Below are 16,079 nucleotides of genomic sequence, written 5' to 3'. Positions count from 1 at the left end.
TCACTTGTGCATTGAGCACCTTGCTCTCTGCCCAGACTTTCTTGAGTAATAAATCCATGGATGTGGACTAAAACTCTGCTCCTTGCTCAGCCCCTTTCCAGGAATGTACCAACCCTTGTGTACTGTGCCCCAGCCTGGCAAAACTGGGGAGGACATGGCCTCCCCTCATCATCATTTCCTTACCTCCTTCACCCCAGTGCCTTCAGTGCTGGTCCCAGGGGGGAACTAGGAGCCATGACCAGCTGGGAAAACTGAGGCATGGGGCAGCACCTCAGGAGGTGACCACCACTATGAACCTTTGCACACTGGACTGAGACAAACAACACGTGTTTTATTGCATCCCTTGGTTCTGGTCACAGTGGTGATCTGGCTGCCAAGACCCTCAGAGGGACTCAGCCAGGGGCTCTCAGCTCCCCACCATGAGGGCAGCCACACAGAGGGCCAGGAGGGTGAGCAGGGTCTGTGGGGAGCACTGGGTGCTGTGGGAGGCCCTGCGGGCTGCCCTGCACCCAGGCTCTGTGGCATAGGGCTCGAGGCACGCGGCGTAGGCCATGGCATGGGCAATGTAGTGCTGCTCCTGCACCCCGTGGAAGAGGTGGGCCATGGGGCCCTGGGCCAGCACCACCACGTCCTCCCCACTGTGAGTCTCCGTCTCCAGGGGCACGGCTGCCTGCTGCCTGTAGTCCTTGTCCTCTGCAGTGGTGAGAGGAGAAATACGGCTGAGGCTTCCCAAGGGTGGGGGAAGCTCCCATTACCCCGATGTCAGAGCAATTCCTGCCCAAGTGACTCCTGAGCCTTGTGGTGGCACCAGGACCCTGTGTGTCCCCAGTGGCTGTGCCAGAGGAATGCTGTTCCCAGACACCCTGTGCCTCCACCCCATTCCCAGCAGACTCCTACCTGCAGCGGGGAGGCTGGCAGCTGGACGGCCCCCATCGCGGATGCTGTAGCCAGGACCATTGCCGTAGAGAATGCTGGTGTAGGCTCGCTTGTCCTTGGCTTTCTTGGGGGCCAGCCCTGGTGCAGGGAAAGAAATTGTCACCTCACACCTTGCTCCACACCTGGGCCAGATCAGCCTCAGGTGGGAGCAGAAGGCTGAGGTGGGAAGAGGGATGTTCACTGCCCCTCCCCAAGACCCACCAAAGATGGAGTTGCCACGCGGTGTGTTGCCCCCAAAGGTGAAGACGTGGGAGTGATCTGCCGTCACCACAGTCAAGGTGTCCGAGGGGGAGGTGAGCTCTCCCGCCCGCGCCACCGCCCGGTCCAGCATGACGGCCTCCATCAGCGCCTGCTTGGCCCGCCCGCTGTGGTGGCCGTGGTCGATCCTGCCACCTGCACAGGGAACGCAGCCATCATCCTCATCCCCTTAGATGCCCACCTGCTCCCAGGACCCGCATCCCACCCCAGTCCCAGCCACACTGCCCGCCTGGAGCTACTCATCTTCCACAAAGAGGAAGAAGCCATTTGGGTTCCTGCGCAGGATACGGATGGCCTTTTCCGTCATTTCCACGATGGAGGGATCTGTGGATGTGTTGCGGTTCAGCTCGTACCTCATGTCTTTGGGCTCAAAGAGGCCTGAGGGAACAAGGTGAGGAGGGTCCATGTTGGGGCTGCTTTGTGTTCCTGTCAGCACCTCTGGAGAGGGGTGGAGGAGAAAGCATTGCCAGTGGTGCAGGCAGTGATGCTCCCACCCATAAGGTGGCTCACGGAGTCATCTTCGACCGCATCCAGGCCCTTCTTGTCCCAGACGTAGCGGGCACCCTTCCGGCGAGAACAGAGCCAGTGCCAATGGCACGTGCCCCATGCCCAGAGTCACATCCCCTCTGTCCTGGCACGTTACCTGCTTGGCGCTCAGCCATTCGGCAATCAAGTCCCGGCCATCCTTCCTGGTGCCATTCTGGTCTGGGTCCTCTGGGTACTCGGGGTCCGGAGTCCGCTTGGGGGTCATGTACATCCTTCCACCGCCCAGGATCACCTGCCCGGGAGCTCAGCAGACCCTCCCAACATTCCTGGTGCCCCTTCCCTCCCGCGCCCGCTCCCCAGCTCACGTTGATGTCTGTGTTGTGCACCAGCTGGTAGGCGATGTCCTTGCAGCCGTCCCGCAGTGCCTCCTTGGGCATGTTGGCATCCGCGTACCAGCTCCGGCTGGCCGAGTGGGCGTAGGCTGCCCCGGGGGATGCGTGCTGCACCCGCGTGGTCGTCACAATGCCCACCGACTTGCCTGCAGCGTGGGCAAGGGTTTACAGGGAGCCCATCCAACCTTGCACAGCACAGGGTGGCCATGCCAGGCTCTCTGATAGGGTTGCCTGCTGCCCCATACCCGCCAGCCTGGCCCGGTGCAGGATGGAGTCCACCTCATTGCCAAAGGTGGTGCGGCATTTTCCATAGGTGGCTGCCCCACTCAACCCCAGAGTCTTGGCATTGGCTTTCACCCCACAGAGGTAGGCGGTGCCTGTGCCAGCACTGTCGGGCACCTGACGGTCGATGGTGTAGGTCTGGAAGCAAGAGGGGTCCAATTGGGTTTTGGTCAGGGGCAGCAGGAATGTCCCCCCAGCACTGCCCTGCTCACCTTGGCCAGGGCCATGTGGGGAAAGGTCTCCATGGCCAACATGCTCTCCTCGCCTGAGCCACCAGCCAGCTGCCCCTTGTAGATCCGAGCGGCCGACATGGTGGACAGCCCCATGCCTGTGGGCATGTCCAAGTCACAGGGTGGCATGGGCCAGGACCAGGGACAGTCCTGCCCTTCCCAGGCACTGCCCTGCGATCTGCAACAGCCCCATCTTCTCATCAGTCACATCCACCAGCTGTTGAGGGCCTGGCAGGGACCTGGGGCACTTACCGTCGCCCATGAAGAGGATGATGTTTTTGGCCCGCTGTGCTGCTGGTTGCAATGCCAGGGCCAACTCCAGCCTCCTCCTGGCCCCTTTATTCCAGTAGCTTGGGGACTTCTCAGCATCTGGAGGTGAGAGCAGAGCTGGGGGTGTGCAGGGGCACTGGGCACCCTGAGGGGCTTCAGGGGCACACCCAGGGGTCCAGCGTGGGCATCTCCAACCAAGGTGAATTTAGCTGCTCAAAGCCCCCTTCCAGGGGGGACCAGGAATCCTTTGAGGATCCACATGGCCTTTGGCACACCAGTATCGCTCAGAACCCACCTGCAGAGAGGAAAACTGAGGCAGAGTTTGGCAGGGAAGCTCCTTGCATCTCTTGGCAGAGGGGATGGGGTGCCCAAGCACCAGCCCCCATGGTGAGGGTGTAATGGCCGGGCAACTCCGGCCGGCTGCGACTACGGAGTCACTTGATCCAAAGTCAGTGACCAGGGCAGTGGGGATGGGGAGAGCAAGGACAGGGCCTGCTTTGGGGGGAAGGTTGGGGTCTCAGACCACCGTGAGGTGGCTGTGAGGGCTCCCCTTTACTGGTATCCCATGGGAGTTGACAGGGTCCCCGGGGACCCCCAGGGAAGTGACACCAGCCCCAGCACCCCCCACCAAGGGCTCTTACCCCACTGTCCCACACGTCCCCCATCAGAGGCTGCAGATGTGAGCGGAGCGAGGAAGCAGAGGAGAAGGTAAGTTCCAGGAGTAAGAGGCTGTCCCATGCTGCCCACTCCAGGTCCCTCCTGGAATGCTGCCTGAGTCCAGGGCAAGGGGACAGCCCTTTATGGCTCTTCCCAGTCCCGTGAGACGATGGGCTGATAACATTCCGGGACTATCTCCCAGCCCTCCCAGGGCCCTCCCAATGCTCCCGACCCCCCTGGGGCCATCCCTGCCCCCACCAGTGAGGCAGGACCTCCAGGCCCATCCCTAGGGACCTGGGCACCTCGTGGCCCCCAGCTCCATGGTTTTCTGCAGGACCCCGGGGGAGCAGCAGGGGAGGGTGCAGGGCAAAGGGCTGTTATTGCAGACAGGCTGAGCCAGACTGGGCTGGATTTGCCTGGTTTTCCCCCTGAGACAAACCCAAGAAGGGGGACACTGGGCTGAGGGGTAGGGGATGGACATCTTGGCTTTGGTGTCTGTCCTCCAGTCCCCTCTTCCAGCAGAGCCACACACTGCCTGTCAGGTCCTGGGTGCACTGGGGCAGCCCATGCCAGCACACCTGCACAACAAGGTACCTGTTGCAGGCAGGGAACAGCCCCATGTCACCAGTACCAGTTGGCATTCATCCATGACTGCATCAGGCCATCCGGAAAGACGCTGCAGGAGCATAAACCCTGGGGACTGCAGGTGTCCCTGATGGCTTTCAGGGCTCACCAGCTCCTGGAAAGTGTGTTCTACCCACTCCTGACCCATCCCAGGGCCTGATCCCCCATCCTGAGCTGGGCATCTCAGTTTTGGCCAGCTGCTGGTTCCTGCCAAGGGCAGATGTGTTGATGTCAGGACCCCAGCTGTCACGACCGATGAGGAAGAGTGATGCAGGGCTCCCTCCCTGCTTGGCAGAATGGATCCATTCCTTCTTGTCAGATTGTCTTCCAGCCACTACTTGTGATAAAATGGGAGCTGTCAGAGCAGCCCAAGCCCTCCCAAAACATCCTGCACACTGTGGAGGGTGGACATGGGGACAGAGAGCAGGCAGAGGTGCCTGGAGATTGCAGAGAGGTCGGTCCGTCTGCAAGGTGCTGGATGCTCTCTTGACCGGCAGGGAGAAGCAAGGACATGATGCTGCAGGGTCCCCAAGAAGGGTTAGGCTGGAGGACAAGGTGTGAGGGACTGAGCAGATACATGGAGACTCCTAGAGAAGGCTCAGACTGAGGGACTAGCCTCCAGACTGGGAGCTGGGAGCCCCTTTCCTGATCTCTCACCCCTTCTGGACATGCATACCTGGGGGCTGGGAGAGATGGTGAGATCACTTGGATTTCGTAATGCCTAGGAAGCAGAGGCGGGGGAGGCACCAGGCTGCCAGAGAGATGAGTTACTGCTGGGATTCCCCGGCTGGGGGAACATGGAGGGCACAAAATAAAACCTGCACAAGCTCCACGTAGGGCTGCTGACCCGGCTTTTATTACATGACACACAACCCTGGAAGAAACCCTCCTGTATGGCCCCACAGCTGCATCTCAATGCATCCCACCACATCCCACCTGGGATGGTGGAGCCAGCCCCTCTCCACTCCTGGGGACATGCATGCCCACTCGGCCTTCACCACGGGCACCTGGAGCTGGGGATGGACACCACTGCTTTTAAAAAAAAGTAAGAAAGCATCAAGCTAAAAATACCCAAGAGTAGAAATGCTCTGCTTGGGGCAGGCTCAAGCTCTGAGCCCTGCTCCCAGCTGGAGTTAAAATCCAAACCAGAAATAAAACCACACTGGTTTTAAAACTCAATCCCCAAAGTCCTCATGGGTCCCTTCTGCCTCCGGCAGGTGCCGGTGCAGGGCCTGGGAGGTGAGGGAGCGTCAGGAGTGGGAGCACGTGCAGCCTCCTCTGAGCTCATTTCTCCGAGCTCGGTCTCTTGAGCAGGGCACTGTACTTGAGGGAGCCGCTGTCCGCCGTCAGCACCACCTCCACCAGCGTGAAAATGGTGATCACCTTCAGCCAGGGAGAGAAAGACAGAGAAAAGAGAGTTTTCAGGTGACTGACAACACACTAAGATTTGCTTAAAGCCACTCTGGCTTTTGCTGCCTCCACCAGTGTACCCATGGGGAGCCAAAGAATGGAGCAGGATGGATTCAGATAGCTCTGCTGGGGTCCAGGGTGCTCCTGGGGCTGGGGCTGGAGACAGCATCTTTAAGGGCAATACCATAGGCTCTGAAGCCAGACAGGGAACCCAAACCGACCTAAATGAGCCTCCCAAAACATCCTCACTTATTCCACTTGTGTTCTTTGCACAGTCTGGGAAGGATTATGGGCAATTATCCCCTTGGCTGTGGGTCCCAACCTCCCCTCAAGTCCGCTCGTGCCTTCCCCCTCCAGCCACATCATCCCTTAATGAAGCTTGGCCAAGTGCCAACGGGAGCTGCAGTCAGAAGGGTTTTCCACATCCCACTGAGCATTTTATCAGCATCCCAGAAGGAGGGAAAAACCTGCCTGTGCTCCCACAGCGAGAGGAGACCCAGAAGGGAGCACAATGGATGAGAGAGATGCAAGGGAATAAAACTCCCAGAAAATCAATCCCTCCTGTTCAGGTAAGGCACTGCTGCTGCCACCTCCTCACTCCTCTGAACCTAGCTCTTCCTGTGATTGTATGGATCAGAAGTGTAAGGCATCGATCCAGTCTGTCCTTGAGGTAGAGTTCAGGGGCTGGCTGGGACACTGGGAAGGGCTTTCCCGGGGCCATGGCCAGGCACCTGGGGATTTGCTTGCTGGAGCCTGTCCCCAAGCCCTGTGCTGTAACAGGGCTTGCTGGGGCCATCTGCTTGGGGCTGGCCCACAGGAGGAACAGGCACGGAGCTACCAGGGTAACCTTGTCCAACCCTTCCCAGCTCATCCAGTGCCAGCTGCTCCCAATTAATCATTCAGAGCAGGAAAATCTCACTGAGATTTAAATGTACTGAAGTGGCCAGCGAGGAGCAACCTGCAGGGAAATCCTTCTGCAGTTGGCTGCCCAGAGAGCTGCTGGCTACTGAGCACCAGCCCCTGTCTGCCCCAGCTGGCTGCAGTGCAGGAGGGGGTGGTCAAGGGGCAGCCCCCCAAATCTGGGGGAGTCAAATGGGTATTATCAGGATTCTCCCTTGCAATCCTGCCTCATTCCTTTGCTGAACTGCTGCAAAACAGCACAATTTCACATCAAGTTCCCCCGAGTCTTAGGTCCACTTCATGCTCCAACCCTGAGTGATGCACACTTGAGGTCCTGGTCATCTTGAGATCACAGAGAGATGAAGGCAATAACTTCCCTCTGTGGAGGGACAGCCAGCCCAGACCCCTGCACAGCTTCCCATTACAGCCTTCTCTGACATTCCCACTGCCTGGCCACGCTGAGCTAAAGCAGGAAGCAGAGGCCAAGCACCAGGTCCAGGTGGGGAGGTGCGGTGTTTGGTGCTGTGGGATGTCTGGGAGACATCTAACGTGGTTCAGCACAGCTCACAGGGAACTGGTTCATCCCAAGGCTGGAGATTTATCAACACAGGGATCTGCCTGCTCCCACAGGAGAGTTCTTGTGTTTTCTTAGGAGGTGTGGAGGGTTCGTGAAGGAGTTTCCTCTACCAACTGTTTGCTTAACCAAAATGGGCCCTGCTCATGCTGGGGCGTCATTTTTCATGCAGCTCTCTGCTAGGGTGTAAGTGATCCCTGCTCCTGTAGGAAAGCAGGAACTGAGGCCACTTCGGGCCACATCCAGGGAGCTTCTCTGAGCCAAGCTGAGAAAGGAAAGCTCAGCTTCAAAGTGAGGGAGGCCTGCAGAAACGCCTGCAGCAGCCGGGGAGCTCAGCCAGCTCTGACCGCAACATCACCCCTGGGAAGGGAAGGAAAGAACCGTGCTCTGTATTAGGAGCCCTAGGTGGGCAAGGATGGGCTGTGCTGGGCTTGGATGGCAATGGGGCTCAAGTGCAGAGCCCCTAGAGTGGTGCAGGGAGAGGCTGGGATTCAGCCCTCCCATCCCCACCCTGGCAGCAGGCAGAGATCACAGCAGTCAACACAGCTGTGATTTTAGAGCGATGCCAGACAAAAGCTGGCAAAGAAGCACCACTTAATCAAGCCAGACAAATGCGATTGCTCCCTTTGATTGAGTTACCAAGTTAATAGATGACAGGGACACAAAAGAGAGATTTCTAAACGCTGTTAAAACATTTGACACTGCATCTCAGGAAGTCTGATTTAAAAAAATTCTCCTAATTGGGGCTCAACCCTGACACAGGGATGGAAACCCCAAGAAAGGGTCATTTCAGTGAGGGTGCAAAGAATGCCAGGATGGGGGGAAGGGTCTAGACTGGAGCTGCTTTAGGCCTGATCTTACTTAACATCTTAATTGATGATCTGGAAGGAGGAAGTAAACAGCACATTAATTCAATTCCTGGAGGAAACTGAATTGGGAGGCAGGGCACACAGCAGGCAGGGCAGAGACTGAAGGGTGTGGAGGGGTCAGATGAGAGGGTAGTGATGGGATGGAGCAGGGCTGGATGTCAGAGGAGGTTAAGACTGAAGTTGGGCTCACTGAGGACACAGAGAGACAGGAGGACCCGACAACCTGTGAGGCAGTCCTGCCTCCCAGACCTGTCCTTACAGACATCACAGGTGGGCATTGCACACAGCCTCCATGCCACCTTCATGGTGTTGAGCCTGTCCCATGCTGTGGGGGTCTTACCTGGTGCACAGATTCCTCCTCCAGCTCCTCTGGTTCCCACATGAGTGTCAGCTCTGGCTTCTTCCCCACCTTCTGGAAGCGGAAGTCCAGCAAGGGCAGCGCCTGCAGGCAGGAAGAATATTGGGAACATCCCCCTACTCAGCTCTCCTCCTTCACTTTGCCTGTGGATGGGGCTGACGCTGCTTTGCCCAGCACGCTCTTTAACAACCGAGATGCAGCCTGTGAGCCTGAGCCTAGCACGTAAATCAGGGGCTGCTGTGATACACCATCAGCCCATATATCACACTCCATGTCCTGTTTAAAGATGTCATTGCCAGCCATATAACCAGGTTATTAAGAGAGGATGCTGTCACCAACCGCAGGTGCTGGCCCTGCACTGCTGTCACAGCCCCAGATAAACCACCTGATTAAATGAAATGAAAACCAAGCCTCGCTCCCTGCCCTCGCTTCAGATCCATGCTCATCTCTGTTCCCCTGAACCTGGCTTTATTCCCTAGATTAGGCTAGATTAGCCAGTACATCACAGGGAGAAGCTGGTCCTCAGAGCTTCTGGATCTGGCTGATCCAGACCCTCAGTCCCTCGCATCTGCCCGGGCTGAGCGATGGAGTGGAAACCCCATGAAGGCTCACTCCCCTCTGGATGGCCTGGCTTGGGCACAGCTCTGCTGATTGCAGGGTGGCACAAAAGGGCACCAGGACAGCCACTGCCTCCAGCGGCCCCAGGCTGCTGCAGCCATCTCTGGTGAGGCAGTGCTGGCACTGTCTCACACTGGTGAGGTACTCACATTGCAGTAGATACGCTTCTGGATTCCAAACTTCAGCACAAGGACGTCAAAGGCCTTGCTCAGGACACCCATCACCATGGCTTCTGACTCCAGAGGACCACATTCCTGTCAAGAGACAGGGCTGTCACTACACAGTAGCCCTCATCCAGCCATCCCCAAGGGGAGCCAGTGTCTCCAGGTCCTGGAATCTGGCAGTGGTGGTTGCTGAGCGTGTCCCCTCACTGTTTGCCTTTCCTGATGCCAAGCGGGCAGCCACAGCCCCCCACCTGGCGGCATCTAGACTGAGCCTTCAAAGGGAAATCCAGAGATGCCTTGAGGGAAGACAGTCTTGGCTCTTACCCTGACGAAGATGGAGAAGAAGAGGTCACCGCTGAGCTCCTGCACCCTCTTGGAAGCCATCTTCCGGTCATTGCAGTGATCTGCCTGTCTCTGGATGTCCTCTTTCTCCATCTTGATGGGGGAGCTGGCACCTGCAGAGGGGACAAGTGACAATGACATGCCCATGCTCCCCCCTGCTACAGAGCCATGCCATGGCACCCTGGACCCAGGTGCCCAGGCCACCCCCAGGAGCGGCCGGGCACACCCACCGAGCGAGGCGGAGAGGAGCCGGTGCACGATGATGTCGGCGTAGCGGCGGATGGGGGAGGTGAAGTGGGTGTAGAAGGGCACGTTCAGGGCGTAGTGGCGAAAGAGGGTCTCGTCCTTCACGACACCAGTGCAGAAGTAGAGAGCCATCTGAAAGGGGGGAGAAACGAGGGAAGGGTGTGAGCAAGGATGGTGGCAGGACCCCACATGAGGCTGGAGGGGTCTGGGTCTGCGCGACAAGAGCTCCAGCAGCCAATGGTCCTTCTAATGACATCCCGTGTGCTGATGGCCCTTCACCGGCTGCTTAGTTTGGGCTGTGCAGGGACAAGGCGGATGCTGCAGAAACTGAGCACAGAACAAAAGGTGCAAAGCCACTGCAGGGAGCTGCTGGCTGCCAGCTGACCCTGCCTGGCTCAAGGACTGCATGAACTTTCACATCACACATGGGTTTAAGCATTCTCCTGCTTCTGTTCAGGCCCTGAGGCTCATTAGCCATCCTCCCATCTTCCAGGGGAGAGCCCAGCTTGTTCCATGCCCACCTCGGATGCTTTCCCAACAAGGAGCCTTGCAGAGTGGCTCCTGTGCAAGGCTCTTTGGTTCTGGGTCTGTCTGCAGGCTCTCCAAGTGCCTACCTGGAGAGCACTGCGAGCTGGGATAAGTGGCTCCTCCATTCACCAAGGAAGAGACAGCCCTGCTGTGATCCCTGCTGCTCCATCCCACCATGACAGCTGGGAAGCAGAGCGGATGGACTGCCCATCTAAACCAACACCAAGGCGACAGCAGCATGGTGTTGCCCAGAAGTCTCTTCAGCAGGAACCTCTCCTGTGTCATCCCTGTTATCCCACGTTACAGCTTTTATTTTTACATCTGCGAAACACCAGCTCTCAAGACTGGGAAAACAATGGGGGCCGAGCCCAGGCGGGGAGGGGAGGCTGTGCAGGTCAGGGGGGTTGCGGCGGGGTCACGGCACAGTGGCGATTGAATGAACCCATTTAAAAATAAGAGCAAGTGATTTAAAAAAAACAGGAGTAGCCAGCTCTGATTACAGAGCTGTCCTGGGATCCTCAGTTTGGGCAGCTGTATCCTCCACTCTCCAGCCCAGCAGCACAGCCAGCTCCTGCTGAGCAGCAACGCACTGATCCGGGCAAGTAAATAGAGCAGGTTAAAAAAAGCAGCATCAGTCCTGGCCTTATTATGAGACCCAAGAGCTGGGATAGGAGCTGTGGTGGCTGCCAATTTCCACAACCCAGAATTAAATTGTTTCTGATGGACTCCACAAAGTATGGTCTCCACTCAATTAGCTCGGCTCCCACCGAACGAGGCTCTGTTGGGCAGGGAGAGACGCCAAGCACTGGAAGCTGCTGTGGGAGAAGATGAGTGCCCTTGTGCAGACAGACCGCATGAAATCTCAGGGGATTTACGGGCACTTGTGCCAAGCTTCTGGGCAGAAGGGAGGAAGGTCTTTACAATGCCAGGCAGGTAGAAAGCAGAGCACCAGACAAAATCCCTGCTATAGGGATTTTCCCTTCCCCTGGGAAGGGTCCATCCCTGCCCTATGCCCAGCAGTGTTTCAAGTTATGCTCTGCCTTGTTTCAAGTTAGAAAAGATGCTGAAGGTTCCTGTGCTGTTTGCTGTTGTCTGGGGCACTTCATCTTGATGGATGCGCTGGCCAAACCAGGCTACTGCAGGGTCCAGCACCATTTTGGACACCCTTTTGGCAGCTCTTGACTCACTGACGTTGGCATCAGCTTGGGTATCACAGCAAAAATACTCCTTTGAGCTGTAGCAGGGTGACACACTGCAGGGAGCCCAGTCCAAGCCATATCTGATACCTGTCCTCACCACCATGACCACACTACCCAGTGACACTAGCCTGGCATAAAGCAGATGCTTTCTTATTAACAAATTTGACTCACAAGTGGTCTCAAATCCCCAGGGTTTGCTGCAATCCCTGGAGAACTGCCAGAAGCCTGGAAATAAATTAGCCCCAGCCAACCAGGGGCAGCTTTGCTCTCACAGACAGACTGAATCCCCGAGTGACTGAGCCCCTGAAAAATGGTATGTCGCTGCTCCTTCATCTGTTACAAGGCTCCTGGCATGGCAATCCAGGCGCTCACCCAGACACACGCATTACCAGTTGCTTCCCATCTCCCTCCTCCTTCAAGAGGCTGATGCTTTGACCACCAGCATGCAGTGAAGATGGAAGACACAAGCTTGGCACAACGAGGGGTTAAACCTATGGACAGGTTGCTTGGGCTGATTTAGCTGCAGCCTTGTCCCTGAAACACCAGCTTTATCACTGGGAGCTGAGACATGTGCAGGGATACAGGTGACGACTCAGTGCCCTGACCAGACGGTCTCGCCACACCATCTGTCAGAGCGATGGCCCAGCCCTCGACACTGTCCCGGGCCCCCGTGTGGCTCTGCTCCACAGCTGCCAACACTCAAATATGTCCTCTACCCCATGAGGGACCGTGACATCCAGCAGGATGGGACTGATTCTTCCATCTGCTCTAATACTGGTGGCAGACAGCAAAAAATACTAGTCCCAGGGAAAGCTCCTTCCTCCCGGAGGCTGTCTGCCCTTTCCAAGGGGTACTGACATGGCTTTAAACTACCCGTCCTCTGCGTTTAGCAGTAGGAACAACGGTGGGAATCTGAACTGCTCGGGATTTTGGGGAGCTGCAAGTCCACCCCATAACGAGTGTGGTCAGAGAACAGAGACCACCGCAGTGCCATGGTCCTTCCCTAAGGACTGGAGGTCATGTGGATCCACTGCTGTAAGCACACACTGGGCTGGATTGGAAAGCTGCCCTGAAGACAGGAGAGCAGCATCTGCTCACCTGGCCGACGGCTTTGGGCAAGCCCAAAACTCCATTTACAAACTATATTGCATAAGCATATCCCAGGATTGAGACTGATTTCTGCTTCTTCTGGTTCATGCACCACTTCCAATAATGACAGCACCCCATCACACACAGGAGTAGCGCCCTTTTGGGGAGTGCCAGCAGATGGGAATGCTGCTTACCATCCAGACACAGGCTGCCCTGCAGGGCCAACAGACTCAGCTGTAAACAGGGTTTTGCCTATTATGGCAGCAGGTTTGCCAGGTATGAGTGGACCTGAACTGATGGGCACCTTGATCTTCTGATGACAAAATGAGTCTAGTTCCTGCCAAAATCAAGTCTCATGGAATATTTCCTTTAAAAGGGCTTCTTTCTTCTTTCCCAAACTGTCTGTCAGGTATCTACTCAGCAAAGACTTCATCCCCAAAACCTTGATATCTCTTTCACATACAGAGCTAACATGTATTCACAGGGCTAAATCTTAACAAGAGCCACTGTGAGGTATATCAGAGCACACCCACCACTTCTCCAACCAAAGTCTCAGGAGACCACAGAGGCAAAATCTCAGCAAGTCAGTGGGTCGCCAAAAGCCTATCTCTTCCTTGGTGCCACTGCAGAACAAAGTTGCATCCTCCTTGCTCATCCATCCTGGTCAATAGCCAGGCTTACTCCACGTGCTTCTACTGGCAAAGCCTAGGCTTGTGCCAGTCAGCAGGACCAGAGAGGGACTCCAAGGAATGCATATCACCAGTGCACCTTCCACCAGAAAAGAAAGATGTAACAGAAAGGACCAGAATAACCCAAAGCAGGCCATGGGTTCTGGGACAACACAGTCAGCTCCAGAGGACACTCCCTCCTCTTTACAAAGCAGCACTCCTGAGCTGGGCACATAGATGAGGGGGGTGATTTACAAAACGGCTTCAGACCCCAATCCCAGTTGGAAGAAAGCATTAAGTCCCTGAAGCACAGCAGGACTTCAGGCAACTGCTAATGAGTAAATGAAGCAAATAAGCTAATTAGAAGAGTGACAGTCAAATGAGTGATGTTGGGAAGATGATTCATTCCTGCAGTGATAAGCAGGCCACAGCAGAGAGACCATTTCCGGAACATGCCCCTTCTCCCTGTGGGGTAGGACTTCCCTAAAAACAGGCTGTGCTATGCCCAGCTGCAAGTGCAGCTGATGATTCACAAAAACTTTTTTTGATGGTGATAAACACCCAAATAAGTGTCCTGAGCTGCAGATGCACCAAACATGACAACTGGTGTCAGCAGCAAAAGCCTCCATTGCAGTGACTGTCACAGAAAGCCACTTGGGCTGGAGGGAGACCAAAGGTTTTCCAGAATTTCCCTGATTCTAAGAGCAGACTGTGCTTATGGCCAGTTCCATACCCCTACATCATCCTCACTCTTGATTCCTTCTTTGGACCAGTTGGGATACCATGGTGTGAAGAAATGGCACAAACATGAACCCTGGAGCCCACGACCAGCTCTTCACAGAGCAGGCTGGGTCCTTGTGAGTCTGCTGGCACCCCACATGCAGCTTCAAGGGTGAAACATCCAAACACAGGATGTTCCAACAGGGACATGGAGGATGAGGAAAGACTCAGCCCGACCCTGCCATCCAGTGAAGCTCTGTTGCCCAGGGGATACTCCCACTGCCAGCTACACAGTGCTGGAAGCAGTGGGGGAAGCTGCTGGCAGCCCCAGAGCACCATGTTCAGTGTTCATTCACTCTCCCTGTGTGGAACAACCAGCTCAGTAATGCAGAAGGGGTGAGGATTGAAGACAGAGCCACAGCAGAAAGCTACAGCTACAGCCAGACGTGTCCAATGCTGTTCTCACCTGCATGGGCCTGGAGAACATGTAGGTCAGCACTTCTTTCCTTGCTCTGGAATATTTGTCAACACCAAATATTTCATTTAGGCTTTTCTGAAGGAGAAAAGAGAGAGCATTCAGTATTGGCATGTTACGGTGGTAGAGTGACCCAGGCAGACCTTACTTGAGCAAACAGCAGCTTGTCAAAGCCAAAGTCCTCCTTTTCCTGCAATTCCCCTTATAAGCAAAAGGTGCACATAAAACTGGGCTTTGCTGTGGTCCCAGCAGCCCTGGCAGGACTGCACACAGAGTCCTGAGTACTGACCCACCTCCTGGGCTCAACGGCAGGGAGCACCCAGGGCACAGGGACTGCTGGCTCTGTCTCCAGTTGTGCAGTGTGCAAGAGAGCCCATAAACCCTCTCCTGACCTGTGCCTGGCTCCCATCCAGCTACTGAGAGCTTCAGCACATGGACTAATGGGACTCTCGGGAGATGTGGATATGGGAGGTCACTGGCTGGGGCTAGCAGTGAGGAAGGGCTGGAGGGTTCAAAGTGCAGGAGAGGAGCTGAGTGAGCAACCCCGTGTCTGCTGACATAGCCTGGGCACAGCCAGCAAGCGGGGAAAGCAGTCCCAGCTGACGGAGGGGTGTGCAGGAGGCCAGTGGGGATGGGATTAACAGAGGATTATCCGCAGTCCAGTTGCTGCGAGTAAAGAAAATCCTGGAACCTGTGCTGCGCTGTTCAGCTGGAGTTCAGCCTCAGGACATGCTCAGCAGAGGAGTGGTCGGATAGCTCTTGCACTGGCTGCATCTGACCTTTCCCAGAACCACTCTCCAGTCCTTCCCAGTCACCCTGCTCCCCACCCAGCCCTCCCTGAGACCTGCAGCAGCCCAGACAGAAACACCCCTTTGCACAGTTACTTTCCTTGCAGTATGGAGCAAATTCCCTGCTCAAGACCTAGCTAGAGAAGGCAGAGAAGGAAATATGGGTGTCCCAGTGAGTGCTCCTGCACTGAAACATCCTTCCCATTGCAGGGAGGGCAGCGCTGGGGTCACCTGCCAGGTCCTTCCTTCCCTGTTCTAACCTCTGTGCACAACATGGCAGACCAAGGCAATAGTGAATGAGGTGTTTTGTTTTGGCATGGAATAGCTGTCAGCTTTGCTTGGGCAGAGAGGGACAGGGAATAAACCACATGCTGCCACAAACATGCCATCATGTAGCTGCTCCCCCTCTGCCCCCATTGCCCTGTTGCCCGCCAGGCCAGTGCACTCACCTGCAGGGTCCCTGCACTGCTGAAGTCGATGTCAAGGCCGACTTGGTTGCAAAAGTCCATGAGGTCTTTCAGCAGCTTGGTTTGGGGTGGGGGGTGGCGGCGAAGGAAGGCCTGCTCGGGGAAGAAGCGGTAGATCCGATGGGCCACGGCCATGTTTGCCAGCAGCATGAACTCTTCCACCAGCCTGCAGCATGAGGGAAACAACCCCAGGCCCCAGTTAGAGAGGGGAGTCCCTTGGCAAGCCAAGCCAGTCCACAGTGATGGGAATTAACACGACACAGGGGGACAGGGGAGCAGCTTGTAGTTGCTGTCACAGATTAGATGTGAGACTGCAGCAAATCCCCCCCAAATTCTCACTTTCTAGCTGAGGTTTCCCCAGAGACTCAGAGTAAGCTGCCCTGCTAGCACAGACAAACAGAAGTCAGTGAAAAATTGACAGTTTAAATTAGGATAAAATAATCTCCCTTTAGGTCATTTTATCTCCTGAAACGCTTGACAAGCAAAACAAACGCCGTGCGAAAGATAGCATGGAAAACAAACACACATC

General features: G+C 56.0%; 2 protein-coding genes across 4 annotated transcripts in view; both read right to left on the bottom strand.

The window, feature by feature from the left end:
* Positions 1-342: 342 nt before the first annotated feature.
* Positions 343-3,607, bottom strand: LOC114003769 (intestinal-type alkaline phosphatase-like). Its single transcript, XM_039378028.1, is given in 12 exon segments — positions 343-693; positions 898-919; positions 922-1,014; positions 1,138-1,331; positions 1,440-1,572; positions 1,689-1,758; positions 1,838-1,972; positions 2,046-2,218; positions 2,318-2,492; positions 2,567-2,682; positions 2,837-2,953; positions 3,511-3,607. Coding segments are annotated over 12 exon segments (1,611 nt in total). The 5' UTR covers positions 3,593-3,607; the 3' UTR covers positions 343-392.
* Positions 3,608-4,969: 1,362 nt separating this feature from the next.
* The window catches only part of DIS3L2 (DIS3 like 3'-5' exoribonuclease 2), a 183,835-nt gene continuing 172,725 nt past the window's right edge, over positions 4,970-16,079 (bottom strand). For all 3 annotated transcript variants that reach the window (XM_027751111.2, XM_039377985.1, XM_027751112.2), the window contains exons 16-22: positions 15,533-15,716; positions 14,287-14,373; positions 9,601-9,748; positions 9,353-9,483; positions 9,014-9,118; positions 8,229-8,330; positions 4,970-5,518 (exon numbers count right to left, since the gene is read on the bottom strand). In XM_027751111.2, coding sequence (XP_027606912.1) covers positions 5,420-5,518; positions 8,229-8,330; positions 9,014-9,118; positions 9,353-9,483; positions 9,601-9,748; positions 14,287-14,373; positions 15,533-15,716 — 856 coding nt within the window. In that variant the 3' untranslated portion in view covers positions 4,970-5,419. The remainder of the gene's footprint in view (positions 5,519-8,228; positions 8,331-9,013; positions 9,119-9,352; positions 9,484-9,600; positions 9,749-14,286; positions 14,374-15,532; positions 15,717-16,079) is intronic.

The sequence above is a fragment of the Pipra filicauda genome, unplaced genomic scaffold (genome assembly GCF_003945595.2).
Source record: "Pipra filicauda isolate LSUMZ 115617 unplaced genomic scaffold, ASM394559v2 scaffold98_size3848907_pilon, whole genome shotgun sequence".
In the NCBI taxonomy this organism is placed as follows: Eukaryota; Metazoa; Chordata; class Aves; order Passeriformes; family Pipridae; genus Pipra; species Pipra filicauda.
Note: the sequence above shows the minus strand (reverse complement) of the source record. Positions and strands in the feature narration are given on the sequence as shown.